Source organism: Lytechinus variegatus, chromosome 10 (assembly GCF_018143015.1).
Source record: "Lytechinus variegatus isolate NC3 chromosome 10, Lvar_3.0, whole genome shotgun sequence".
Taxonomy (NCBI): domain Eukaryota; kingdom Metazoa; phylum Echinodermata; class Echinoidea; order Temnopleuroida; family Toxopneustidae; genus Lytechinus; species Lytechinus variegatus.
The window spans coordinates 21,718,062-21,745,940 of NC_054749.1; the positions used below are offsets into that span (position 1 = coordinate 21,718,062).

The 27,879-nt window shown below is 36.3% G+C and overlaps 1 protein-coding gene across 2 annotated transcripts; it reads right to left on the reverse strand.

Annotated features, from left to right (window-relative positions):
• Positions 1-285: 285 nt before the first annotated feature.
• LOC121422541 lies at positions 286-27,722 on the reverse strand. Of its 2 annotated transcripts, none has more exons than XM_041617680.1 (15): positions 27,334-27,722; positions 19,106-19,197; positions 18,578-18,798; positions 17,227-17,431; positions 16,546-16,678; positions 14,661-14,879; positions 13,661-13,856; positions 12,480-12,639; positions 10,407-10,666; positions 8,609-8,745; positions 7,568-7,777; positions 6,563-6,994; positions 6,037-6,239; positions 5,433-5,541; positions 286-4,053 (listed from the first exon to the last, which is right to left on the reverse strand). In XM_041617680.1, the coding sequence occupies exons 2-15, from the start codon at positions 19,111-19,113 to the stop codon at positions 3,958-3,960; spliced, it is 2,589 nt and encodes an 862-aa protein (XP_041473614.1). In that variant the 5' UTR covers positions 19,114-19,197; positions 27,334-27,722; the 3' UTR covers positions 286-3,957. The 2 variants fall into 2 exon arrangements, with proteins under 2 accessions (XP_041473614.1, XP_041473615.1); XM_041617681.1 differs by lacking the exon at positions 27,334-27,722 and adding an exon at positions 21,269-21,285.
• Between the last annotated feature and the right edge of the window lie 157 nt (positions 27,723-27,879).

A 27,879-nucleotide genomic window follows, 5' to 3' on the forward strand; every position in this document is an offset into this window, starting at 1 on the left:
GTATAAATTACGCTTAATTGAGCACGTATAAACAATGTCCAATGCTGATGCGCGCTTTTGTCACAGTGCGCCAAATTGACGCTTGTTGCCATGGTTATCCACGCAATTTTATTCACGAGTCCACCGTTTTTAATAATGAGTCCACTCTTCAAACAGTGGACTCCCGAATAAAATAGCATATCTAACAATGGTCACAGGCGGCAATTTGGCGCACTGTGACAAAAGCGCCCATCAGCATTGGACATTGTTCATACACGCGTTCAATTACGCGTAATTTATAAGGAAATCTGCATAAACCATGGATTCAATCGTGGGTTTTTAAAACTACCTTTGTGAATTCGGGCCTATGACATTGATGGATTCCACAGGGTTGAGTTTGATTACGTCAATCGTAACTCTTTGTAAGACGGGACCCTGATCTCCTTTTTTGAACTTAGGAGTGCTCCCATTGGTTGAATCATTTGGATGTTGATTCTAACAAGTTTTCTACTTGGATACAATTTGTATGGTGGGTGTGGCTCTTAAGCTTGTTAGTTGTAAAACTGTTAAAAACTGTTTTCATTATACAGAATTATGAGCATTTTAGCTGTGTGTTAACTCAAGTAACATATTATGCAAGTTATAAAGCTTGTTCACGCTGTTCACTATACCACCCAGTTGATCACATTTTTATTTAAGTTTACTTAATAGGGTAACATCAAGCATGCAAAACAAAACATGAATAATCAAAATTGGGATGAAAAAATGACTAAGAACATTTGGAATCTTTGCATTCTATGAAATTGTGATCTAACGTAAGATGTATGCAAATTAATGAGCTGATGATATGACAATCACTTTTGTTTTTCATTCAAGGTTTTTGTCATTGATGTGTGCAAAGTTGTTTTTCACTATCAAAACAATGATAATTCTACATATTCCATCTGTCTTGATATCTTCATTAGTCAACCCATATTTTGCACTCAGTAAGCAGAATTTTTTATGATGGTTACTTTCAGGCTCATTTCCTTATCACAAACCTGTCAACTTTGAAAGCCAATACAAAAATTTTATCCAGGGAAATTACCAATATGATCTTAAATTGAAAATTCTAGAATATTACAAAAACAAAGTGTTCATACTACAAATAGAAAATCACAACAGGAAAGATTATTTATAAATGAAATTCACACTTTATTGACAATACAAGATTGCATATATTGCATACATTTCTATACAGTTCAAGAGGTATAGAGAAATACATTAATAATCATACTACATATATAACAAAAAAAAAATGCACTAAATACATCTGTTCCTATCCAGGACTATCACATGAAAAAATTAACCTTTCATTTTCCACTTATCATTTTTTCAAACTTGTGTTTATGAGACCATCAATGTTTCAAAAAAATTGAATTATGGTTATGACTGAAATTCTATACTAATAAGTAATCTGCATAATATACCCTAAATCAAATTTGTATTACATTTGCACATACCCTTGCAGGATGACTACTTTCAGTGTATACAATCAAATTCTTTAATCCGTTTAATTTGGCTCAGTCAGACTGTACTCCTCACTCCTTTCTACGTACACTACTGATAACAGGCATTTAGATCATTCAAACAATATTTTGATACTTCTGTTGACAAAGTTGAAGAGTAAAATAAAAAGAAAGCTTTCTGCTACAAACGTACAACGTTAAAATTATGTCTTGCACTTGCACTTGTTTTAAGGGCAGTGAGGGTCAATACAAGTTTCATTCCAACCTATAATAATAATTATACAAAAATTGTAGAAGATTGTGGCCTTTATATCGCAGCAATTCTGTAACTAACAGAAGGAAAAGGGGAAATGATGCAGGATAGCTGAATGGTGGCTGCATGTGTAGCAAAGTCAATCAGGAATTTTCAATATGATGACTTCATGCCCTACGCTTAACAAGGTACACGCAGCAACCTGTTTTAGGGCCAGGATCTTGGAAGTTTACAGTTCCCCCTACACAGACATGCCCCCCCCCCCCTTCCCAACAAGGGATGATGAAATGGAGAGACAAATAAAGCCACCTATTGCCTCTTCACAATCAAGTTCAGGGGAGTGTTCCTTGGAAGGACGTTTTATGCGACAAGTCCTGTTTTATCTGACAGTTACCAAAGGAACTGGGTGTCTCGGGCAATCTAACTCGGGGGGGGGGGGGGGGGGGAAGGAAGCTGTCGGATCTGATAACTTATCACATGAAAAATGTCTATCATGCCCAACGTTTAACAAGGGGGGGGGGGCTGTCGGATCTGATAACTTATCACATGAAAAATGTTGATGAAACGCTCCCCAGATTACTGAGGGCAGAATTTTGCTCCTTTCATTCCTGACTTCTAATAAAATAGAAATCTCACTAGGAACAGTATTTTTTTTTACTTAATTTTTACATATTCTGATAAAGTTATGTAAAATAAAACTCGCTGATATTGAACAAGTAGGTAAACCTATGCCAGAGGTGAATGACGAATACAGAGCCAAACTCTACTCCCTGGTATAGGAGAGTATGTTGGAGTGAATGAGAAAAGTAATAGCAAAATAATTTATTGCAAGGGGTGGGGGTATCATTTTCCTCTTGGAAGGGAACAAAGAATGGTTAACATTAACTGACATTGACAACCTGGTAAAAAGAGATACATGTACATTAAAACAACAAAATTCAAAGGATTAAAATGAAACATTCTCAAAACCTCTAGGTCAAAAGTACTAGTACAAATCCTGCTAATATACTTTATACTGTACATCACAGCTAGATAGCTATACACAACACATCACACTAAAAATGTTATCATATAAAAATACAAAACATTCAGTAAATTGGAATCAAGGATTTTATGAAAGACAGGGTTATACACAAAACTACTGGCAAGAATCTATCAACAAGCAGATAATAGGTTCAGTTATGAAATTCCAATCAGGCATTGTTATTTCCTTCAAATATTTCAGGAATAATTCCAGAGAAGAGTCACATAAACCTTCAAAATAGTTACTTCGACAGTCTCTAAGCTGTGGAGTGGTGGACTTAATAAAATAATACGTTCATCTCCAAGTACATGGTAATAATGTAATACAATATAAAAATCATACTTTGATGTGAAAGGACTTCCCAACTCCTAAAAATGGTTTTCATACCATAAATATATATATGTATATATACTTTCATGCTTTTACAAAAATCTGATCATATTTCTTTGTGCACAGCCTTTAAAATAGAAGCCTTTCCATAAAAAATCTTCATTCTTCTGATATAAAAAATTAGAAAACATTATAAATGATAGAAGGCTCTCAAGGTCTAAATAGGCACATTCTTTTCTGCAATATTTCAATTAAAAATTTAAGTTTTGCTTTTAAAACTCAGTACTTAAGTGCTGTAGTAACGTTTATGTGCATTGTCTAGAGTCAAATGAGTGAAATTTATGCAGACATTAACAGATGCCTTTGTACAGGGGGAAAAATTGCAAAATGGATAAGATTGTGCGTTAACCAGCTTGGCACAAACATAACAACAACAATAATATATCCTGTTCTTGTATCGTGCATACTGTATCACTTTATCATCTAATGTACTTGAAATGAGGCTGATGCTGGGATTGACCTCAGAAAATATTTATGCAAATTTATTTCGAGTGCTGGTGTTAGTTTGTAACTCCAGTCAGTGTAAAGGAAGCAGAAGAAAAGAAAGAGAAGAGTGAAATTTTGAACAATGAATTAGATAATCAGGATTTGTAGATGTTTGAAAGATCACTAAAAGCAAGTGATCATAAAATTGGCAAATTCATTGGACTTTGACACATTTCGGCTGCCTTCGATTTAGCATTTTACAGAAGTATTAAATTAACTTTTTTCCTAATTAGTGCCTTCAAATGTGAGGTGACTCGAATATAAATTGACTGAATATAAACCAACTCCTAAGAATTCACTATACTTTCCATACATTTTCAGGTTGATATCTTAGCGTTCTTGAATAATTTTTGCGTCCGTTGACAAACAATGCAAGTACAGTCCATGAGGGTGCTATCACTTGACCTGTGACCCTGGATGGAATAAAATTCAGAAGGGGGAAAAAGCTACATTTTATGGTTGCTGTCAAAGCCCTAAAAACGTGTACAAAGCAAATGTAACATCTTGGGCCTGTTGCATAAAATTTTTTACCTGAGAAAACTCTGGTAAAAACTGAAAACTAAGGTTAGTCTGATTTCTGCCATTGATTTTAACACAGGGCAAAAAACTCTGGTAAAAACAACCTGAGTTTTCTCAGGTAAAAAGTTTTATGCAACGGGCCCCTTGTGTTGACATCAGAATAAAATCCCAATACAAATTCATATATATTCTTGTAGCAAATACTATGAAATCCAAACCTTTCTGAATTGAAATATATACAACACCACGACCTGTATTCTCAAAAGAGGTTTTGATTATACTATGGTAGAAAACCATGGACTATGCAGATTTATTTGATTAACACGCTAAATTTTAAGCGCACTTTGCCGAAAGCACGCATTTAATTGGATTTAACTTTGTGTACACGATAAAATAAGCAAAATTATGCTTAAAAATCTGCCTAGTTCATGGTTTTGAACCATGGGACAATTGAAACCTCTTTAGAGAATACAGGCCTTTATGTTTAAGAGAGAACCAGGAATTATATTGTCATACTTATGGGGCATGGTTATGCATGGTTTGTGGGTTTATAATGCATTGTCTACAAGTAAGCATACACAATTGTGTTATCTTTCTAAATAATTATGATAATAAAATCGGTTTTAGGCTCTATCTATAGGGGAGACCGGGGTTAGTTGGAACATGGGGTAAGTTGAAACATTGTAATTTTCTTTAATGCCTGTAAAGTAAATTTCTGCAATACTGCCCTCAATTTATTGTTATTGATACAACTGTTGTATTATTAATAGCAATAAATTGAGGGCAGTATTGCAGAAATTTACTTTACAGGCATTAATAGAAAATTACAATGTTCCAACTTACCCCATGTTCCAACTAACCCTGGTCTCCCCTATTGCTTAGAGCATCAAAGAATATACCATACCACCACTGTCCTTCCACATGCGGCTATAGCATTGGAATGTATAGATCCATTTCCTCAGTGCTATTTTTTTTCTTTTGCTTTTAATTGGATACTTCCAGCATTCAACAAAGTCCCAGACATTCAATCTAATCTGACTCATTATATAACCCACTTTTCGGGGGGGGGGGGAGATCACCCCTGCCACGTTATGAAATTTATCAACCACATTATTTTGAGAATAAAATTCACAGTCCTAGAATGTCGGTCGTTGACAAGTTTCTGTTTTCTGAACCTTTTGATTCCCCATCTAGTGCCTTAGACCAATAAACTATATAAAGACTATAGCAATAGAAGAAAAGATTTCATCATTGTTTTATTTTTCTCACTCACCCAAGTATGTTTCTTAGTAGCTTGGGCCAGGGCCTTAATCTCAGCTTTTACTTGGACTGGGTTGAGAAGGGCTGGTCTAACTTTGAGCTCTGTCTCCTCAGGTAAATTCCTGTTAAAAGAAGGGGAAATGATTATAGGAGTAAACTTCATCATGAAAGAGGAAAAATATACTGTGTAAAAATTTATAAAATGACCTTCTATTATTGAAGTCCATGATGCTTTTTTAATTACTTTTGATATTTTTTATATTAATAATTTTATTTTTTCATGTTTCTTGAAAGAAGCATAATACATGAAAATTTCCTTATATTTATTCAATGAATATTATGCCATAATAGAAATATTCCAGAAGATGACACAAAACACGATATACAGAAAATCACTCAAGACATTTCATCTATAATTCACAGGTCTATTTCCATGCCAGCAACTTTCAAACATGATGTAATAAACTTCAATTTCCTCGAGACCTGAAGCTCCTCCGATCTCAGCATGCAAGTCCTAGGGAAGCTGGTATCAAGCAAGAGCCACATGGCAAACAAGAAATTGACCATGCTACCCTTCCCCATCAACTCATTTTAAACCTATGCAATCCCCTACTTACTTTGCTGTCTGTATGATCTCTATAGTGATCCTTCCCAGCTCCATCAGAGCCAAGGAGGTACTCCTGGAAACCAGAAGCTCCTCAGATCTCAGCCAGCCAGTCCTAGGGAAGCTGGTATCCAGAGAGGGCCACATGGCATCCCAAAGGTCTATCATGCTTCCAACCAGCTGAAAGTATGTGGGTTTCCATGCTAACTTGAGAACCTACATGTATCACAACAACAAGGAATGATTGAGAAAGGGGAAATAGTTTATTTAATTTCATAATTTGTATTTTTACAGATAATTCAAACAATGTATCAAATTAATTTCTGGATGGCAATGAATAAAAAAATTAAGAACAAAGAGAATTTTTTTTAGAATGTTACAATTCATTTAATGGTCCATAAGGCCATTCCCACTCTTCAGTGTGATCAATGTCAATCTGCACAATCTTTACAAGGAACAATCCAAATTATCTCACAAGTAAAATAATATGAACACTTGATTAGTCATTCCCAAATGGAAACAAGGATTATCTTATATACCTTGACTGGGAGTAGAAGTGGTGCCTGAACTGGACTAACCCTCTGTCTCCATAGGGCGATGTGGAACTCCTCGACATGCTTGGGTGACTCCACGTAATGGGGCGAGAGGAATGCTACGATATGCCTTGCATTGTCCAGCTGATGAAGTCGTTCCTGATCACTGGGTGCATCAACCAAGACCACCACCTTGGGGGCCGCCCATTCCAAGAGACTCTTGAAAGAGAGTGCAAATTTTTCATCATGAGGGTGGAAGCTGAGGATGACCTCGCCTGTGACCTCGTGGTATTTTGCTTTGTCTTCGTCCATTTCTGAGATGAAGCACTTTGGAGGGAACACATCCTTGAGAGGCAGTGATACCGTCTTGTATTCATTTTTGAAGGTCTTCTTTCGATGAACTTCCATCAAGTTTTCTATGTTAAGTCTATCTGACACCTGCAGTGATAAAAGGATGATCCAAATTTACAAACGTTGTATTGCACCTGTAGTTTGGTACCATGAATTATGGAGATTTTATGCATTTATTACTCTTGTATTACCAGGTACAGATGTGTCATGATAGGGTCTAAGAATATCGGAACATTCTTTTTTTTCGAAGGGAGTTAAATTAATTTTGTTGCTATAGTTTGAGCATAAATTAGATCACAGATTACAATAAATTTAGTTCGCTTCAATGATTTAAATGAACTTTTGTCGCTGGACATATTTACAGTGACTGTACCTGATAAATTAAGCATAAAAAATATCCATAGGCCTATAAACGGTTGTTTCACACCACTAATTCAACACAATCTTTGTAAATTTCGGCTAATAAAATTCTAGATCTAGGCAGAAAGACTAGCTTAGAAGATTCAGCTTTGAATATTAGCCTTTATACCAGTAGCAATTTTCATATTTTTGTCTTTGGTATTATTGTTTGGTAAGGACAATGAGAGGGAGAGAGAGAAAGTGGGGGGGGGGGGTTGAAGAAAAAAATCAAATAAATAGGTAATTGGATGATAGGCTTACAGCAGCTTCAGCAAGGAGATTAGAAAGACCTTCCACAGAATCTGATTTGGCCCCTGTCTTGCCATGTAGCCATGAAACAAGACTATGGCAAACGGTATCAGCAGCAACTTTGAAGACATCGGGTGTGGCTGTTACCATGGCAACCTCTGTAAATGAGCTCTCTTCTTTCTCAAGTTCTTCTATGCGCAGAGGTATTAGCTTCAGCTTGTCCTGTTTTTAAAACAAAATCATTATTCAACTTTTTAAGAGACCTACAAATCATCTATTTTTATGGTGCATTACAAGAAAGTTACAATTGAATTTGAGTTTATCGCAACAATTAAAATCTAATTGACAATCAACCCACACCATGAGCATAAACTACACTGTGTAAAAATTAGAAAATGATGATCAGTTCTTAATAATAGTAACAGGGAATATCTCTGAATTTGATAACTCTGCTATTTTGCTATGACTATTGATATCCCAAATTAATTACTTTCAACCCAGTATCACCTATGTCATAATTAAGTTTTTTTATGAAACGTCACCAAATAAGAAGTTGCTAAACTAAACTAAGTGAAGATCTAGATCAGGTTCATTTACATACAAGTAAGCCTAACATTGTATAATAATGATATCATAGCTGATAAACAATCACACTGCAGACAGCCAACAGTGATAAGTAAGCAAATGTTGAATATCGGTATTGCTTGGGAAAAGACCAACATCTGGCAAACAGGTCATGCTTATTTTAGTAATCACTTAGCATACACACATTAACAGATTTGTTTGCTACATATGATTTATGCATGCGTACAAACACTTTTGTGGGTTTTTTATACGGTTAAGTTGGAGCCCATTCTGAGATCATTCATCATACAATTGAAATTTATGTTTACTACATCATAGATTTTGTTTTTTGAATAGATCAGTAACCATATAAACCCAAAACAATATGATGTAATTAACCAACATTATTGTAGGTCTACTGAATGTGATATCATAATAATAATAATAATCAATTATCTATAATAACGAGTATGATAATATCATAATTACCTGGGCCAGGTGTTTCATCTGAGCAAGGCTATATTCTTCCTGACACACAGCTGATCTTAGATAGTTATTGGACAGCACAGCCAACATAGACCGAGAACCATCTATAGAGTGATATAATGTCTGCTGCCATGCATGACCTGAAAGATGAATAATCCATTCAGGAAAAGTTTATATAATCATTCTACATCAATTGCTCAATCAATGCTGTTTAATTCATTTTATCTTAAAGGTCAAGTCCACCCAAGAAAAATGTTGATTTAAATAGAGAAAAATGAAGTTAGCATAAGACTGAAAATTTCATCACAATCGGATGTAAAATAAGAAAGCTATGACATTTTAAAGTTCGTTTATTTTTCACAGAACATTGATATGCACAACCCAGTGACATGCAAATGAGACAGTCGATGAAGTCCCTCACTCACTATTTCTTTTGTTTTTATTGTTTGAATAATATAATATTTCATTTTTTACAGATTTGACAATAAGGACCCACTTGACTGAACCATATAGTATTGAACAATTCTTATTCCACATGGTCAGGGGGAATAAATCATTGTTTCACTTGACAATCAGGAGAAAATTCGAATATTTCATATTTCATACAATAAAATTCAAAAGAAATAGTGAGTGGATGACGTCATCAGTCTCTTCATTTGCATACCGATCAGGATGTGCATATAACTGTTTCATGAAATCAAAAAAAAAATTTAAATGTCATAACTTTCTTACTTTACATCTGATTTTGATGAAATTTTCAGTGTTATGTTTGTTGGATATTTCTCTTTTTATTCCAATCAATTTTTTGTTGGGGTGGACTTGTCCTTTAATTTACAGGGTTCTTATTTTCACTTGTAATTTCCACTCCATGATGGTCTGTGGGGGCATTGTGGTCTAGTGGTTACAACTCTCGTCTTTCAATAAAAGGGACACAAATTCGAATCCCAGCCAGTGTGTTTTCCTTCAGCAAGAACTTTACCCACAGGTGAGTCTCACCCCAGGTGAGGTAAATGGGTACCCGGCAGAATTAATTCCTTGAATGCACCAAGGGCCTTTAGCAGCTGGAGCTACAGCCGGAGTAACGCCATTGTATAGGCGACTAGATAACTAGCGCCTCATAAATGCTATATATTATCAACTATTTTGCACTTTGTCGAATAAAAATTTGATTTTTAATAGTTCATCAATCGTAAATATTAAGGGGCGTTACACCACTTGGTTATTAGACGAAATGGCTATGGCCTGACTGGATATTAATTAAATGGTAAATGGCATAAATGGCAATTAGTTAGTTAAATTGGTTATAATATGTAGTAAGATTAGACCATGTGGGATGGCATCAATTGAAATTAGACAAAGTGGGTGTAGATCAAGTTGCAATTTAGGTCTAAAGCCCAGTGCACAATATGCGAGCTGATAAGACACAAGATTTTAATAAATCGCATTTCGAATTACATATGAAAGTTCCAAGCAGCAAAATTATTTCATTTGAAGTTTGACCTAATGTTAGGATTAAGAAGTCATAATTTTACTCTGCGGCACACCCTGTGGACAGAGTAATATCCAAATCCGCTTCAAGTCGCAGCCAATGATGATGGTGTTACAATTTGCTTTTATTCCTACAAGGATGCTTAGACTTGACTAAAATTTGATTTCGGTTACTCCTACCACTATTCTGAACTCTGTTCACTGAAATTTTATTGTTTGGAACGTTCATATAAAATGTTATTACAATTTCTTTGAAATTTGGATTGCAATGGATTGCATAGTGTAGGCTGGACTCAATGCTACCCATCCTTACCCGTCTTCAGCTCCTGGATGTCATAGAATACCCTCAAAGTAGGGTCCAGCTCTTTAAGAACACCAACGATGTAATTGGCAGCCTCCGAGTCGCAGTGAGAGTAGGATACAAAGACATCATAACAGAACGGCTCATCATCCTCAATCTCCTGCGCAATGGTGGTGGTTGTACCATCCTCTGGGCTACTCTCCTGGGTGGAGGGCGGTAGAGATTTGATCAGCTGCTGGCAAGTGTTGGTGATTTGCACCTCAGGATCATCTCTACAGGAAAGAGCAGATATTGGAATAAGTGAGATGTTGCTCAACCAGGGTCCCGTTTCATAAATAAAATTGTTTGTAAGTTATGAATGACTTTACGGACGACTGGTGATCATTTCTTGTGGTAAATGATATACATGTATCTTTATGTACTGATTTAGCGCCAAAGAACAGGTTCCAGTCGTGTGTAACTTTATCAACAGCTTTATGAAACACTATCAAGGTTTACATGTGTTATTTCTAAAAGCCTATGCAATCATAAGTATTCAAGCTCTGGCTGACAATTTTCTTTTAATTTCCCTCTAAATTATCTATGTACATGTCAAAAATTCCAACATCTTCATGGCAAGGCTAATATTCCATAGGGCACATTTCTGAATTACAGCTCAAATGGATAATAAAATCTAAAAAAGGCAATATACTCAATGTAGATCTCCAAGTCCAATGAGAGGGATGTTGAGATCAATTAACATGGCATTGCCTTGGATTAATCTAAGCCTTGGAAGGATTTCATGAAAGAACTTGTCTGACATATGATATGAAAAAGTGTGTTTATTCCAACAATTACTATAGTGACAATGCTTCTCAGCCAATCCAACTCAAGGAAAGTTGTCAGATCCAAAAACTTGTTGAATAGAAAAATGTTGATGAAACCCCTGATTTACTTAAAGAGTTGGAATACGAACTGCATATAGTTTTAGAATTTGTTTCTTCAGCCCCAAACTCACAATTTTGGAAAAACATTTTGATGGATGGGGCGATTTCATAAAGCTGTATAAATAAAGTTAAGGGCAACTTTATAACTGGGTACCCTCCCATCGAATACCTAAAAAATTCTTTCTCCACATGGGAGTGATCTTTCTATGATTACTAAAATCATGAATATAATGACTAATAATGTTACATTCAAATACTTGTTATCATAATAAAAAAAATAAAAGGCCACCAGTTTTGAAGGAAATTATGGGTTAAGTAACTTACATGAGACATCATAAGGGGCTTCACAAGATCATATGAATTAGAGAACCAGTTGAACATTTCAGAAGGAATTTTGTCAGCGATTTTCACTTACTTACAACTGACAAAAAGCTACTGAATTCCTATGTATCTGATAGGCCAAGACTCTCCGGCTGAGGGCATATCATCCAGTGAAATTTACTTCAAGTAACTTTATATATAAATCCCCAAATGAAAGATTGAAGTTAACAATATATTTCTGCTTGCCTACAAATCTCAGTCACATCAATAATCATTCCCCGAATTCCTGTAATACAAAGCCCATAGCAATTAAAAGATTGACAGATTTGGGGTCTGTTTTATAAAACTTTTCATAATAACACACTTGCAAAAACAGTTTCAAGCAACTAAAATTATTCAACGTGATTGGCCAATAGTAAACTTGTTACAGATATTGTGCATTCGTTATCATAACAAGTCTTTATGACACGTGACCCTGAAGTTAATTCATTTCTAAGAGCTGCCAACCTTAATTGGAAAAAATCCTATTCCTAATTTCTTTTTATCCTATTTTTCTACATAATTCTGAAAAATATACCAATAATCATCATTCTCACTATTTTCTAATATCCTATTTCTAGGAGAAAATCCTAATTATTGTCACTTTCCCCTAAAAAATCCTACAAATTGGTAGCTCTGGGGCCCGTTGCAGAAAGAGTTGTGTTTAAACGCAAGTCAAAAAATCAAACGCAAGTCCCAAATGCGCGCTGTTGATTGGTTGAAAATCAAGTTGCGCATGATTTTTAGAGTTGCGATTGATTGCAACTCTTTCTGCAACGGGCCCCTGATTTCTGCTCACCTACAATCTGAGTACTGGACTAAGCCCATGTATGTTGGTAACGTCACAGTAGCGATGTAGAATGGAGCTAATATGTCTCGGTAGGATTGTCTGTTACAGCATAGGGCAATATTGTACTGCTCAAGGCAGTCCGGTGAGCCGAGGTAGTTTGGACTTAAGACTATGAAATTAAGATGGAAACAGATATTCAAACAATGGACACAGATATTCGATAAATGGAAGCAGATATTAACTAGATGGAAACAGATATTCATAATGTTGATAGAAGTCACGGATGATCTAATGTTTGTTTTATGTAAGACAGATGAACTCAGGTCTTCTTGAAAAACTCCTGAACCTGACAGAGATGCAATACAGATATGCCAAGAAAAGAGCAATGTATATCATCTGCAGAGCTGCCAACCAGAAAAAGAACATTTCAGTATTTTTAAAACTGAAAATCAGTATTTCGGTGAGGAAATCAGTATTTTCAAAGAATACCATAGGACCACATGTAAAGCTGAAACTTAAGAAACCAGTATTTTACATGAAACTATCAGTATTCTTCTCATTTTTTCAGTCCTAAATACTGAAAATCAGTACTACTTGGCAGCTCTGCATCTGTAATACATAATCAGAGTCTTTACTTACAAACTCTATGCAACATTTAAAAAAAGTTGTGTTGGATAGCAATTTTCTCAGGAAAATCATTTTATGGCAATAATGTTAAAAGAAATTTTTGGGTGCTCCTCACATATGACATCATAAAGTCGGAAAACCCAATGCTTGACAAATCCACATCGGAAAAGTATTTCTCTTACCCCCTAATTGATTTTCTTCTCTTTATTTATCAAAAGTCAAAACCAACTCTAAAGCAAGATGGACTTCCTGGCCCAAATTCTGAAGTCGGGTTTAAGTTAAACTCAGGTTTAAAGTTGTGGTTAAGTATGGGAAGCCATAAGTATCAAATTTGTTATTAAGTTGTATGTTTCTTATGTTTACTGTGCTCTTTCCTGATTCATTGATGGTGAAGCCAATAATCTTTTTATACTTCCTAAGCAATTATGAATAATTTGAGAGCCAAATGAGCTGAAGTATGATATCTCTACTGTTAGTGATTTATGTAACAATTGGCTCGCCATACAACTTTAAACCTGAGTTTAAGTTAAACCCGACTTCAGAATACGGGCTCCTGTGTTTACCTGTGATGACTCGAGCACTTTTGGTCATGACTGCATAGATATCATTCTGCCAGATGGCATCCTCATCAAGCTTTTGATTCGATAAGTAGATACGGATGTCAGGTTTGATGGTTCGCAGAGCAGTCTGTATAGAGTCTACCGTGGATTGGTCTTTGGGACTGAAGGAGAGGTAGATATCATAGTCTAGCTTCACTTCCTGGGGTCAAAGGTGAATAGTTGAGATAGGTATAACATTTGAATATCAGGTTTGATGGTTTGCAGAGCGGTCTGTATAGAGCCTCAAAGGAGAGATAGATATCATAGTCTAGCTTCACTTCCTGGGGGTCAAAGGTGAATAATTGAGATATGTATAACATTCGATTAGAGGGGAGAGAAGGATATTGGAGGGAAGTATAGAAAGAATGAGTGGTGGACATGTAAATAAAAAAAAGGCATCAGGAATGAGATAGAGATGGGGAGAAAAGAGAGATAAAGAGAAGGACAGATGAAAAGAAAAGAAGATATATAAACAGAAATAATGAGGAGAGAATGAGATTAAGAGACAAATGGAAAGAATGGCAATGGAAGCGGAATAAATAGTAAATGACATGGAGACAATGAGATGTAAAATATACAAATAAGTGGAACAGCAAACTGCATGTATGCAAAATAAAGTATGCCAAAAGAATTGTCAAATAGTCAATACCAAGGATTGGTACAATAGAATTAGACAAAGGGATGAGAGGAATACAGAGATGAACTGTGATGTGAATTCAAAGTAGGTCTGAATTTGCTTCTTTAATTTTTGAAGAATTATCAGTTGATATACGTAAAAGGTGGATGCTTTTATGATTGATTGGATATCAAGTGAATACTTTTTTTATTTAAGTAAAAAATTCTATTACATTTCATGTATTGTATGATTCCTGTACTTAAAGAATAAAACACTGCAATTAAAAACCAATGTTGTTTCATTCTTAAAGTAAATCACCCCCCCCACAAAAAAAAAATATTATCATACCTTTGGAATGGGACTTTTGGTTTCTAGTCTCTGTTTGAGTTGAGAAAATAGATCAAGGATCTCAGTTCCATCGGCTCTCTGTAGGATCATTGATGCAGTAGTTCTGCTCATCACCTTAGAGTAAATCACTATCTTCAGGAGACGGAGAGGAAGACCGGCTTTCATCCAGTTGACAGCATTCTCTACCATCCCTTGCAGCATCTCACACTCATCGCAACCCTTCAAATTTTTGAAGAGATAATGGTATCATGACTGATAGCATACTTCATTCTCACTTGCAGCATCTCACACTAATGGCAGCCTTTGACAATATTAATAATAGGCATTTATACATCTATCTAGAAATATTCTATTCTGAGGCGCGTTGTTATTATTATTATCCCGGCTTTAGCTCGAGCTGCCTTTCAGCGCTCATGCATTCAAGGAATTAATCCTGCCGAGTACCCATTCACCTCACCTGGGTTGAGTGCAGCACAATGTGGATAAATTTCTTGCTGAAGGAAATTACGCCATGGCTGGGATTCAAACCCACAACCCTGTTTCAAAGTCAGAAGACTAATCTACTGAGCCACAACGCTCCACAAATTTTGAAGAGTTAATGGCATGATTGATGGCATTCTTTACTTTTCCTTGCAGCATCTGACACGAATTGCAGCCTATGGCAATCAAATTTTCAAAGAAAATGTAATCAAGATAGATGGCACAATGCACCATACCCTCGCAGCATCTTAAACCCAGCGCACACAATGCAATTAGTTGCAATCTGAATTTCAAAGAAATTGTAATAACATTTGATATGGACATTGCAAACAATAAAATCTTAACAATCAAAGTTCAGAATAGTAGAAGGACTACTGAAAAATCCAGTCTAGTTTGAGCCTCCCTACAGAAATAAAAGAAACTTCAAATTGACATTGTAATGACGTCGTCATCGGCTGCGAATTGAAGCCGATTCAGACTTTACTCCAACCAACTTGCCGCAAAGCAAAATTTTGATTTTATTATTCGTAACATTAAGCCAAATTTATATTGAAATAATCTTACTTCTTGGAACTTTCGCATTTAATGCAAAATGTGATTTATTGAAAAAAAAGCATCGCATCAGCTTACATAGTGTGTGCTGGTATGTGCATTATGCTCATTGCAACTGTATATGGCGATCAAATTTTGAGAGATAATGGCATCAGAATTGATGGTATTCTACACTCTCCCTTGCAGCATCTTACACTCATCTCTCCCCTTAATGACATTTAAATTTTGAAAGAGATAATGGCATCAGAATTGAGGGCATTCTTCACCATCCCTTGCAGTATCTCACACTAATCACATCCCTATATAATTATCAAATTTTAGAAGAGAGAGAGGTATCATGAATGATGGCATTGTTTACCATCCTGTGCAGCATTCCACACTCATCGCAACCCTAATGACGATCAGATTTTGAAGGTATAATGGCATCATGATTGTTGGCATTCTTGAATATCCCTTCACCTTACCATTCAGTAGTTCCACTTGGTTGATCAAGGCTTGAATTTCAGAAAAATTGTATATGTGTAAGCAAATTTAGAACTTAAACTCATTAATTTTCAAAGTCTCAGGTGGGACAGAATTTCTCATGCATTTCTTTATTTCAGAGGTTCGCCAATCTCCACCCCAAAAAAAAATCATCTGTAGGCACTAGTTTAAAAAAATTATGACTCAGGCCTTATACACATTGTTTGATTTGATATCTTAGGTTCAAACAATAAAGATAAGAGTTAAAAAAAAATGATATAGCCACAAACTTCAATTTAGATTTGTTTTTATAAACACACATGACAATATATTAACATATCTTTGCAACTCTTTTTTGACCATCATTACTAATACACATCATTAAACATACCTGACTACCAGAATTGAGTAACGGTGTGATGACCGTTCCATCTTGATTGTTGAGGATTGGAACCAGGCACCGGAATGCATGGGATACCAGCTCCGAGGGGCGTCCTTTCGCTCCTCTGTTGAGATCATAGCCCCTGAAATTATAACACAACAAAGAATATATATTACAGTACAATGAAGAAGAATGAGGAAACCTTGGAACAGTACAAATTTGACGCTGACCCACCAGGACATGATCCGGCCAACCTAAAGAAGAGAATTTGAAGCTGCATATAGAGTCTTAGACTGCGTTCAGAAGCGTCCATAGGTATGATGATGACGATGGTGATGTTGACGATTATGGATGAATAATGATGATGATCATAATGGTGGGTGGATAAATGATGACGATGATGATAATGAAGAGCCAAAGTTATATACAGGTGAATTTAGTGGGGGGAGGGCAAAAGGGGCGCATACCCTCCCCTTTCCTCTGAAAACCATTGAAAGTACATATATACAAATGAACAAATATTTGAACAATCATTTACCCATTTTGTCCCTATCCCTCATTCACTTTCAAATACCATCTACTTGAAGCATTCAAAACATCACCAATCACCCCAGGGCGATTAAAATTTATCATGCACCACTCCTGTTATAAAATGATCAAAGTCTTGACACAAGAACAAGGCTCACTTACGTGACCCCTGAGAAGGTTGTACTGCCTCTGGTCTCAAAGCATAGCAGTCTCTTATAAGGCAGGTGTTCTGGTAGAGGTTTGGTCCACCAGCAGGAATAAAGATCTTGAAGGTCTTCCTCCTTGTGAGACTTGGCAAGCTGATACACATCCATGTCCATCTGCCTGTAGAGGGCGCCCATCACACCCACACCTTTACTGTAGCAACCTGTAGAAAAGGTGGTGTTAAATATTTGCTTAGTACTATTTTTACAGACTCATTCTTCAATATTCATAAGATTAAAACAAACTACTTACAAACCAATACTGTATCTTCCATCGCATTATAAAGGGAATTCATTTCCCTCTCTCTGCTTCCAATTATTCTGCTATGTACAGTCCAACCTCTCTTATCTGCACACGTTGGGACCAGCATCAATCCAGATAAGGGACTTATCCGGATCTGGGAGAACCAATATCATATACACGCCGCTGCCTCCCAATGGTAGCTACACGTAATCTATTGTAGTGGGCATACACAGACAGTATTTCACTGCTGACAGTGCATATTATACGCAGTTTTCTTTGAAATCGATTGGTTGCCAAAACTCTTGGATAATATATTTGCAGAAATGATTGATGAATACATCGACTCTACCTCAAAATAAAGAGAATTACTCAAAACTAAGTTTGAAAATTGGATCATTGCAGCTTCGCAAAGCCAGCTATTGTTATACTGACTGAAGCCAGCTCAAAGATGATAAATGGTGCTGTCCAGAATGCAAGACGAGGTCTAGCGTCAGTAATTTTGGTAAGATATTTTCATTCGAAAATAATGTGGTTGTAGGTAGACTATATTGGAAAATGTATGTTATCAAACTGAGTTTGCATAGGAATTTTGATTTTAGATTAAAATCTTATCTCGCCATGCATGAGATTGAACAAAAAAAATCTTGGCAAATGCGCATCCGGATAATAGAAAGATCCGAATAAGGGGAGGCTGGATAAGAAAGGTCGGACTGTACATTCATATTGGGAGTGAGAGCAGCCAAATCAGACCACCTCACTTTGTATTATTACATGGGAAAGTGGCCCTTCAAAATAAAAACATAAATTTTTGCTTGAACCCAATGACTACTACTTTTAGTCCAGGGACCCCCTGGGGCCAGTTGCATGAAAGTTACTATTATAGTAACTTTGTCATTCATTGGTAATTTCCCTGGAATCACTGATTCTGATTGGCTGTTGAGCTTTGATGCCATGGTAGTTACCAATGGATGGTAAAGTTACAATGATAATAACTTTTATGCACTGGACCACTGGTTTTAGAGGGTAGTAGGTAAAGTGCTCATAGCACTGAATTATTGAACTGTACCTCCATATGCAGAGATGAGAATGACATCCACCTTGTCCTGTTGAGGGAGCTTGGTGATATCCCCAAGGCACAGTTCAATCTTACATTCTCCGCTGGGTGTTACAACGGTCAGTGTATCCTTGACCAGTAGCCCTGGTATGGGTCCATCATCCTCAGACGGCTGGCAATCCTCGCAGGTTATCACGGAAGAAGGTTGCTTTCTCCTACCACGTGTTAAGCTCCTTGATTGTTATCAAAATTGATATTAAAAAATACAGTAGCCTACAATTTACAATACAACCCTTTAGAAATAAAATTGAAAAATGTTCTATGCTTTATATCCAAAGTTAATCATAGTCATCAACATACAATAATAAAAACATATTTAATTAAAATACAAGTACTTTTAGCGCAAACTTGTCAATAAGCAGGCTTTAGCTGCAGAGAAGAAAAGGGGAGGTCTATAAAAAAAACTTGGGTTTTCTTGCTAGATTTATTTTACTAAGGGAGGGAAGCTTAAAGTATTATCAAAATTAGAACATCACTTACCAATCCATTTTTTTTATGAAGGAGCTGGATCTTCCTGTTTTCTTGACAGTGGATTTTTCTTAAAATAAAACTTCACAAAACAGAAATTGGATCTGCAAAAGAGAAGTAAAATATATTATTTGAAGCATAAGTACAGATATCAGCAACATCAATGTAGATAAATATTCAATAATAAAACAAGTGGAATGCCTCTGGCCGTCTCACCTGCATCACGCGGTTCAATATAGCAGCAGTGCTGACTTTGAATACTACTCTAACTCGCACAAGATGTTCAGTGATACATGGTTACTCTTATGTCCACTTTTTATGAACTAGACCAATAAACTTACAGAGATATGATGGTTATTCAACAAAAAACCCCAACATGGCCAAAGTTCATTGACCTTACATGACCTTTGACCTTGATCATGTGACCTGAAACTTGAACAGGATGTTCAGTGATACTTGATTACTCTTATGTACAAGTTTCATGAATCAGATCCATAAACTTTCAAAGTTAGGATGGGAATTCAACAGATACACCCAATTCGGCCAAAGTTCATTGACCTTTGACCTTGGTATGTGACCTGAAACGCGCACAGGATGTTCAGTGATACTTGATTACTCTAATGTCCAAGTTTAATAAACTAGACCAATAAACTTTCAAAGTTATGATGGTAATTCAACAGATACCCCCGATTCGGCCAAAGTTCATTGACCCTAAATGACCTTTGACCTTAATCATGAGACCTGAAACTTGCACAAAATGTTCAGTGATGCTTGATTACTATTATGTCCAAGTTTCATGAATCAGATCCATAAACTTTCAAAGTTATGATGGGAATTCAACAGATATCCCCAATTCGGCCAAAGTTCATTGACCCTAAATGACCTTTGACCTCGGTCATGTGACGTGAAACTCATGCAGGATGTTCAGTGATACTTGATTAACCTTATGTCCAAGTTTCATGAACTAGGTCCATATATTTTCTAAGTTATGATGACATTTCAAAAACTTAACCTCAGGTTAAGATTTCGATATTGATACCTCCAACATGGTCTAAGTTCATTGACCCTAAATGACCTTTGACCTTGGTCATGTGACATGAAACTCTAATAGGATGTTCAGTAATACTTGATTAACCTTATGGCCAAGTTTTATTAACTAGGTCCATATACTTTCTAAGTTATGATGTCATTTCAAAAACTTAACCTCAGGTTAAGATTTGATGTTGACGCCGCCGCCGTCGGAAAAGCGGCGCCTATAGTCTCACTTTGTTTCGCAGGTGAGACAAAAAAATGAATACAGTACCGGTCATCATTCTTTGAATCACTATTGCCTGTATCGGCCGGAGAGCAATGGATTTGGTCCACTGATTCTATTGTTCTCTGGCTGAGGCAGGTAGTGGTGAGTCTGGGAGTTGTGACTGGTAGTGTATATTATCTTTTAACAATTTTGTATTAGTGATAATTCTGATTTTAAATGTTATTGAACTCACCCATTCCTTGTACAGAACCCAAGTTACTCTTTTATCTATTATGTATATATTGTTATTTTTAGGTCAACAGGACCAGGCTCAAAAACAGTTAATCTGAGCCTTGTTATCCTGTATAAAGATATTTTAATAAATAAATAAAAAAAATAAATGATGTAAAACTGAAACATACAATACCCACATCAAATTGTCATGAGTCAAAATGCAATAGTGCTGACCTCATAGGTCATGTAAATGTGTTGACCGCATATTGAGAAGCTCGCTCTAATACGATTTGACTGGTCAGAGGGGAAGGGGGCGACATAGGAAGACATGGAAGAAGGAAGTGGTGGAGGAGAGTAGGATTGAGAAAGTAAGAAGCACCGAATTAAGTAAAGTGAAACCAGAGGGTGACGGGTGATCTCTGAATGCTATGCGAATCCAGCCACCCCTGTAGTTGAAGACTAAACCAGATTTAAAACTTGGATGACACACTGTCTAACCTTATGTAGGGAATATGCGACCACAATAACACACAAAGATACATGTATACTATTGAGTGAAGATGACAAGGCTCATTGATAAGACTTGTTGCTGAACTGGAATAAAAATGATGGCATATTTGCCCAGGGTAGCCATTTCAGTTCTGAAAACTGTTCTAGTAGGCCCTGCTATTATTACCCCAGCTTTAGTCCCAGGGGGCACTCACAGATGGTACGGGGACCCCTGGAGGGCCACTTCCATTGATGGGTGAATACCATGCCTGACCAAAAAAACACATAAATAGAATACCTTTATGTACAGAACATAAGAAGAGTGTCAAAAACACTAAAATAATTTTAAAAAGGTATATATTACACTTGGAAAACTATGTGTAAACGGTTAATTTGCAAAGGTAAAAAAACTAAAATACTTTAAAGGATGTACTTTTTGTCTCAACACTATGTATTTAGGGTCCGATTTGAGTGAGGTGTGGTACTAGGACTGTAAATGATTACGTCTTTATCGCTAGTCTTGTTGATAATCAATTGTTTTTTGCCACTTAGCGATATCGATAACCTTTCTTTCCTTGTTGATAATACCCGCTATTATGTAGGGACAAAGATATTTTTAGCATGATATCGACAGAGAATTTTCTCAACGATAACAGCCCTAGGTGGTACTTTACCCAATGAAAGTAAAGGTAATTTTGATATGGTCTGAATATAGGAACCAAATCATGCGAAGATGCGACAAACAAACAGTGAGCTGCCAAGTCTTTTGGTCGCTAACTCTGTCTGACTGAGAACTTGAACAACAACATCGAGAGAGCGGAACAGAAATACAGCCGTTCCTGATCACGATATTTGAAAAAGCAGTGGGCATATTGGGCTTACCTTTAGAATCCAATGTCATGAACCGAAGTGTGCTGCCTCCTAACAACACTACAGTTTGTACAGGAGGTGGGAGGGGGGGGGTACACGCATGTATACCACATGTATACCACATGTGGGGATGTGCTGCTCCAGTGGGGTTTTTTTGCAAAAACAATCCTCAGACATGGGTCTTGCTATTGCAAGAAATCCTTAGCGATGGGTCCAATTTTTTCAGTGAATAATCCTTAGACATGGATCTGTTTCTGAAAAAAAAATATATATAAAAAAATCCCCAGGAAAAGCCCCGGAAATGTCTATGTTAGTCCCGGTCGAGAGTATGAGTAGCCAGGATATGGAAAATGGGTCTATAATACTAGGTACTTCAGTTGCGCGAGCGATCATGTGGGCAGATCAGCTGGACGTAGATTTTTGCATTGCAGTGAATGTCAAGTGCATATCTAACACAAACAGTTCGCTCCACTCGTCACTTTGACCGAGTGCTGATTACTCCGCTGATTTTGATTGGTAAAAATTCTTGTGGTTGCTTTGTACATCTACGGCAAACCTCGGAAATATACAACGCAGAGTTTTCACTATTGTGCGATGGAAACATGTTTGTGATATGTTTCATAAATTTGATATGATCTGTTGTAATTATAATAATTATTGAGACAACAATATTAATGAGAGTAAATTTACAAAGACGTATATCCTATGATATGCGTCTTGTAACTTGGGGAAAACAAAAAGAACAAGATGGCGGCATAAACATCATGGTAAGTTTCCCCCATCTTTTCATATTTTTCTCTTTTTTTTTAAAAGAATTCTTTTCGTAATATAATAAATGTCGGAAATGAAGGCTGGTCTTCGAAGTATAAATCTCAGGGTAAAAAATTTCAGTTTTTTTTTGCGGTACACGCACATGAATTGGATGCAATCTCTGGCTCCGTGGAAAGTAAGCACATGTTAATGATTTTTACTCTCTAGGAACTCAAGGGCCGGGCTTCCTTTATTTTCGGAGAAGAAATATGTGAAATCACTTTCCAGGCCAAGGTAAGCGAATTTGCTCTTTTTTATACGATTTTGATTTATAAATTTAAATTAAAATTACAATTGTATGGCTACTCACTTGAAAGAGCCCTGGTGAGTAACGAGAATGAGTTTCGGTAAATATTACTTCTGAATGAAGCAATGTTTGCTGACTACTTAGCAATCCAGGACCAAACGCAGTTCGGTGTACGAGGTCAGTATAGCATAGTACTAACCTCGTACTAGTGTGAGTGCTCTCTAGGAGCCTCCTACGCCCCACCCATGGGTTCATTAAATATTGCGTGCGAAGGAATATCAAATGCACGCGACACATGTAACTCTCTCATGGGAGTTTGCCCAATTAAAAGATACAAACACTAAAATATAAATGTTCACATTGTGCTATGACACTTACCGAACCATCTGAGGTACCTTTGCTGAATTCTCTTTGCATTTTGTTCCAAAGAAATTGTATTGTGTCTTGATCTTCATGTGAATGCCCGTAGATCATCGACAAAATCATTTTTTGGCCTAAAGAGGGCACGTGATTTATCTTCATATCAAAGACACTACATAGAAAATACCAAAGACTAGGCACAAAAACTATTTTACATGAAAATCGATGCAAAGCATTATGCGAAGTCGGGAAAGTGCCCAGTCTTAAGAATTCGGTGGAATTTTTTGTTGAAAAAACGATCAGTAGCAGTGCTGGCTTTGTTCAAGGCATGTAGAATTTTCTTTGTTAAATTTGTCATCGCTTTGAATGTTTTCCAATAAGTATCATCGTCAGCAAAAATATATACATTTTTTAAGTTATTGCATTTATTGGTGCCTACATATAGATGGGAATTTGCATGTACATTGAATCTAGATCTAGACTTTTTCTAACCCAGGGAGCCCAGGAGCTCACCCTGCATTTACTCATACTTACAGACTAGGGTAGATTGTGGTAACAATAACTTGGAAATAAAATTGTTAAAACAGAAATTATATGGATAAATGTCTATCGTGTGGCAGTATCCTGACATCAAGGCACAGACTGGAACCTCAAAAAAAAATCGAAAAATCTCTCCTTCTACCCCAGTCTCGATCAGCCATTTTGTTATGAATTTTGAAAGAATTAGGAGAGGTATTACGACAGAACTTTTCGTTTTTTGAGCTTCCAGTCTGTGCCTTGATGTCAGGATACTGCCACACGATAGACCTTCATCCATATGGTGGTAAGTGCATAATTTCTGTTTTCACAATTTTCTTTCCAAGTTATTGTGACCACAATCTACCCTAGTTCCATGAGTATGAGTAAATGCACGGTTAGACAGGAATAACCGTAATTTCTGGGGATTTTTTTAAAACAATTTCTGACATTTTGTAATCATCCCCATTCACCGACGGTAGTGTGTTAGTGCAGGCTGCATATGTAATCAGGTCACCCATTTGGAGGACGGGCTTTGTTCAGATTTTTATTTTTCTTGAATTCTAAATGACATTATATTATCTTGAACGAAGGCCCATTATTTTTGTTAGACTCTAATCTTTCTTTTGATATTTTATAAGTTCTAAGAAAACAAAAATATACGTTACCGATGATTTATTCCTTATTTTTTTATTTTCTCCCGTAGAGGAAAAAAATGGCAGCTGTGAGTTGTATTCAAGGTGTTGTGCTTTATCAAGGATTTCCGATTAAATTTTCGATATCCTGGCCAATCAATGCAAGCAACAAGTTCCGAACGTACATACATCTACAAGCGCAAAGCAGCGGCACAAATCGCGATATATATAGCAAAAGGTACATACGTCTGTAAGGATGATGATGTCATGCAAGATGGCAACTTACGTTGACCAACAGAAGGATCGAAGATGACTATGTTTCGATCATCATTTGAAAGGAATTAGGGGTAACTGCGGTTTAAGGTACGATATTTCTGAATTTTTAAATTTTCGTAAGTTTGAACATACTTTCTCTTTGATGTGACAAAAAAAAAAATCTGAAGATCGAGTTTCCACCGAATGTTAGATCTAACATTACTGCTAATGCGTTGGCTGTACGTACGAGCCAACAACTCTTCAGTCTATGTATGGGTGAGTGGAGCCAACGCAGTTCAGCGGAACAACCAAAATAAAGAGATTGAAGCTATTGGTCTCATGCATGGTGAGCTCCTGGGTAAGACCTTTTCTAGTTATTAAAGGGGAAGTTCACCCTGACAAAAAGTTTATTGTAAAAATAGCAGAAAAAAAATATATTGCTGAAGGTTTGAGAAAAATTCATCAAATAATTAAAGTTTTCAATTAAAAAGAATTTCAATTATTTGATTTGTGACGTCATACACGAGCAGCATTCCTACAAAGCGAATGGTAAAAAAATCAATGAAATGCTTTTTTCTCAGAAAATTGAAAATGGTTTTCACTGTATCTTTTATATATCAATAGACAAATCTGACAAAAAAATCTGATGCTATAGCGTTGTGTGTTAGTGTGCCTCACCACTGTATTCAGTTCAGGTGTGAATGCAGTTGGAAAACACTCCGTCCATCGGAAAGGACGCAAATGTTAGTCCCGTGTACAGGAGGGTCACAATCTATGCACGTTAAAACCAATACACTATTCGTCAGAGTAGGGTGTTCACCCGGTGTATTGCACCTGCAGGTCCAGGCAAAATTCAATCTTGATGTTCATATGCCATAATAATCAATAATTATTGTGGAAAGACAAGGCAAGAGATTTCACACCCGATCAATTAAGCCATCAGGAACCATACAAAATTTGAAATTCATGCATTTCATATTACATAACTCATCGGGCAGCTGCTCGTTTATGACATCACAAATTCACAACTTTGAAATCTAATAACTTTCTTACTCTATAGGGCCTAACAGATTTTCCTCAAACCTTCACCAATATTTTTTCTGCTATTTTTACAACAAAGTTTTCTTCAAGGTGAACTAGGCCTACCCCTTTAAATACCGACGAGCTGAATTAAGGTGAATTGTATTAGCGCCACCAACAATCTTCCTTTTATTTCCATGGAAGAGACATGCGAAGTCACTTTCCCAGCCTAGCCTAGGTAAGCAATTTTTTTTATGTGTTTTTTATAAATAAAAATATATAAAAATTTAAAATGGAACGCCCGTTACATGAAAAAGCCCTGGAGTGGTATTCTGAGATCCATTTCATCTCAGATAAAATAAAATATTTTATCTCCGTTAAAATCAGTGAGATAAAATACCCTTAAAATCTCTCCGAAATGGTATTTTGAGAACAATTTTATCTCCATTTTATCTCTGTAAGACACACCTGCTTTTTAATCAATATTAAATTAGAAATGCGCTTTTATAGCTCTCTCGTGTCACTCAACCAATTGAAATCCATTCCGCCAGGAGGTGTGTGTCAAAGGGGACAGATTACGTTAATTTATTCGCTCGCGCGTCTTTACAGAGATTTCTTTTTAACAAAAAGGACAATACTCTCATCTTTTTTTCGAAGTCTTCATCGCATCTTTTCAAGCATCATTTCAATGACAATATTAGTCAAGACATATCCTATGGAATACAGTCTGATTGTACAGAAATAACGTTAAGGTGTTATTCTCAATAAATATATATTTTTTTCTTAATTTCTACGTCAAAATTTGGGGTTAATTCAAATAGAAATATTGGTGAAATCAACGTCGCGAAGTTAAAATAGCCCCTACCCTCTTTTAAGTTTATTTTATTTTTTTCCTCAAAGTAATATGAGCGCAAGCACATCATCCGCGTTGCAATACTCAGATACACGATTGGTATGTCTACGCAAGCACTGTTCTGTTGCGTATCATCTATAGTTACGCGAGATAAAATTTATATGCAAGATAAATTGAAAATTTTATAAAATTGAAAATTTTATCTCGGAGATAAAATGTCATCTCAGAATACCATATACCAATTTCATTTTAAGAGATAAAATATTTTAAAGATAAAATGACCTCTACAGCCCCTGGTGAGTAGCGGAATGAGTTTTGGCTACCATTATTCCCGCTATGATGCGATGTTAACTGACAACTAAAATATCCACTGCATAGACACGTTCGTAGTGTTAGTGCCAAGTTAGTATAGTATTAGTATACCAGTCCTCGCAATACGGGTGACTGATGGGCCCTGGGCCTCGCTTCGCGCTACGCCGGGCGGAAAGTTGGCCCATTCACCAAGCCAATACCGTACATGAATTACTATGATAGGGACTACTGATGAGTGATGTAGATCTAACCTCCGATTTTCGGAATAGTTATTACAAGCATGGTTTGATTTTTTAAATAACACATTCTTGCAAGAAAGGGGAGACGTATGACATTCAACTAAAAATTTAGATTTTTTTTCTCGAAATTACCAAAAATCGAAGTAAAGAACAATCTACTTACATTTTCAGAGATCTCGCTAATGAGGCTAGCTCAGCTGCTAATACCGGGATATGACATCATCATCAGTAGTGCATTCTGATTGGCTGGAAGTTGGATTGAGCTTGTTGATGGGGTAAGAGAGGGGGTGGGGAAAGAGGTGTGTTTATGGGGAAGGGGGAGGGTAGGTAAACAGAGATGCCAACCAGTACAGAATAATCAGATAAGAAATTACAATGTGAATAACCAAACGGCTGAGCCAAATGTTTTCTTACGAGACAAAACATGTTAACAAAAGTTTTTCGCTTAGTCATTCAATCGGGAAGTAAACACTGAATTTACATTAGAACACATCTCATTAATACAGTATTCCGTAAGGATTGGCAACTCTGGGTAAACACTTCTGACACTGAAGCCATTATGTGTGAGTGCATGTGTGTGTATTGGGGGGGGGGGGGATTTGCGAGCGTTTTTAAAAATTTCTTTATTTTATGTATTATATTTCTTTCTGTGAAGTGGAAAAATGAATAATTGATTTATATAGATTTATGTATAGTTTATTAGTTACTT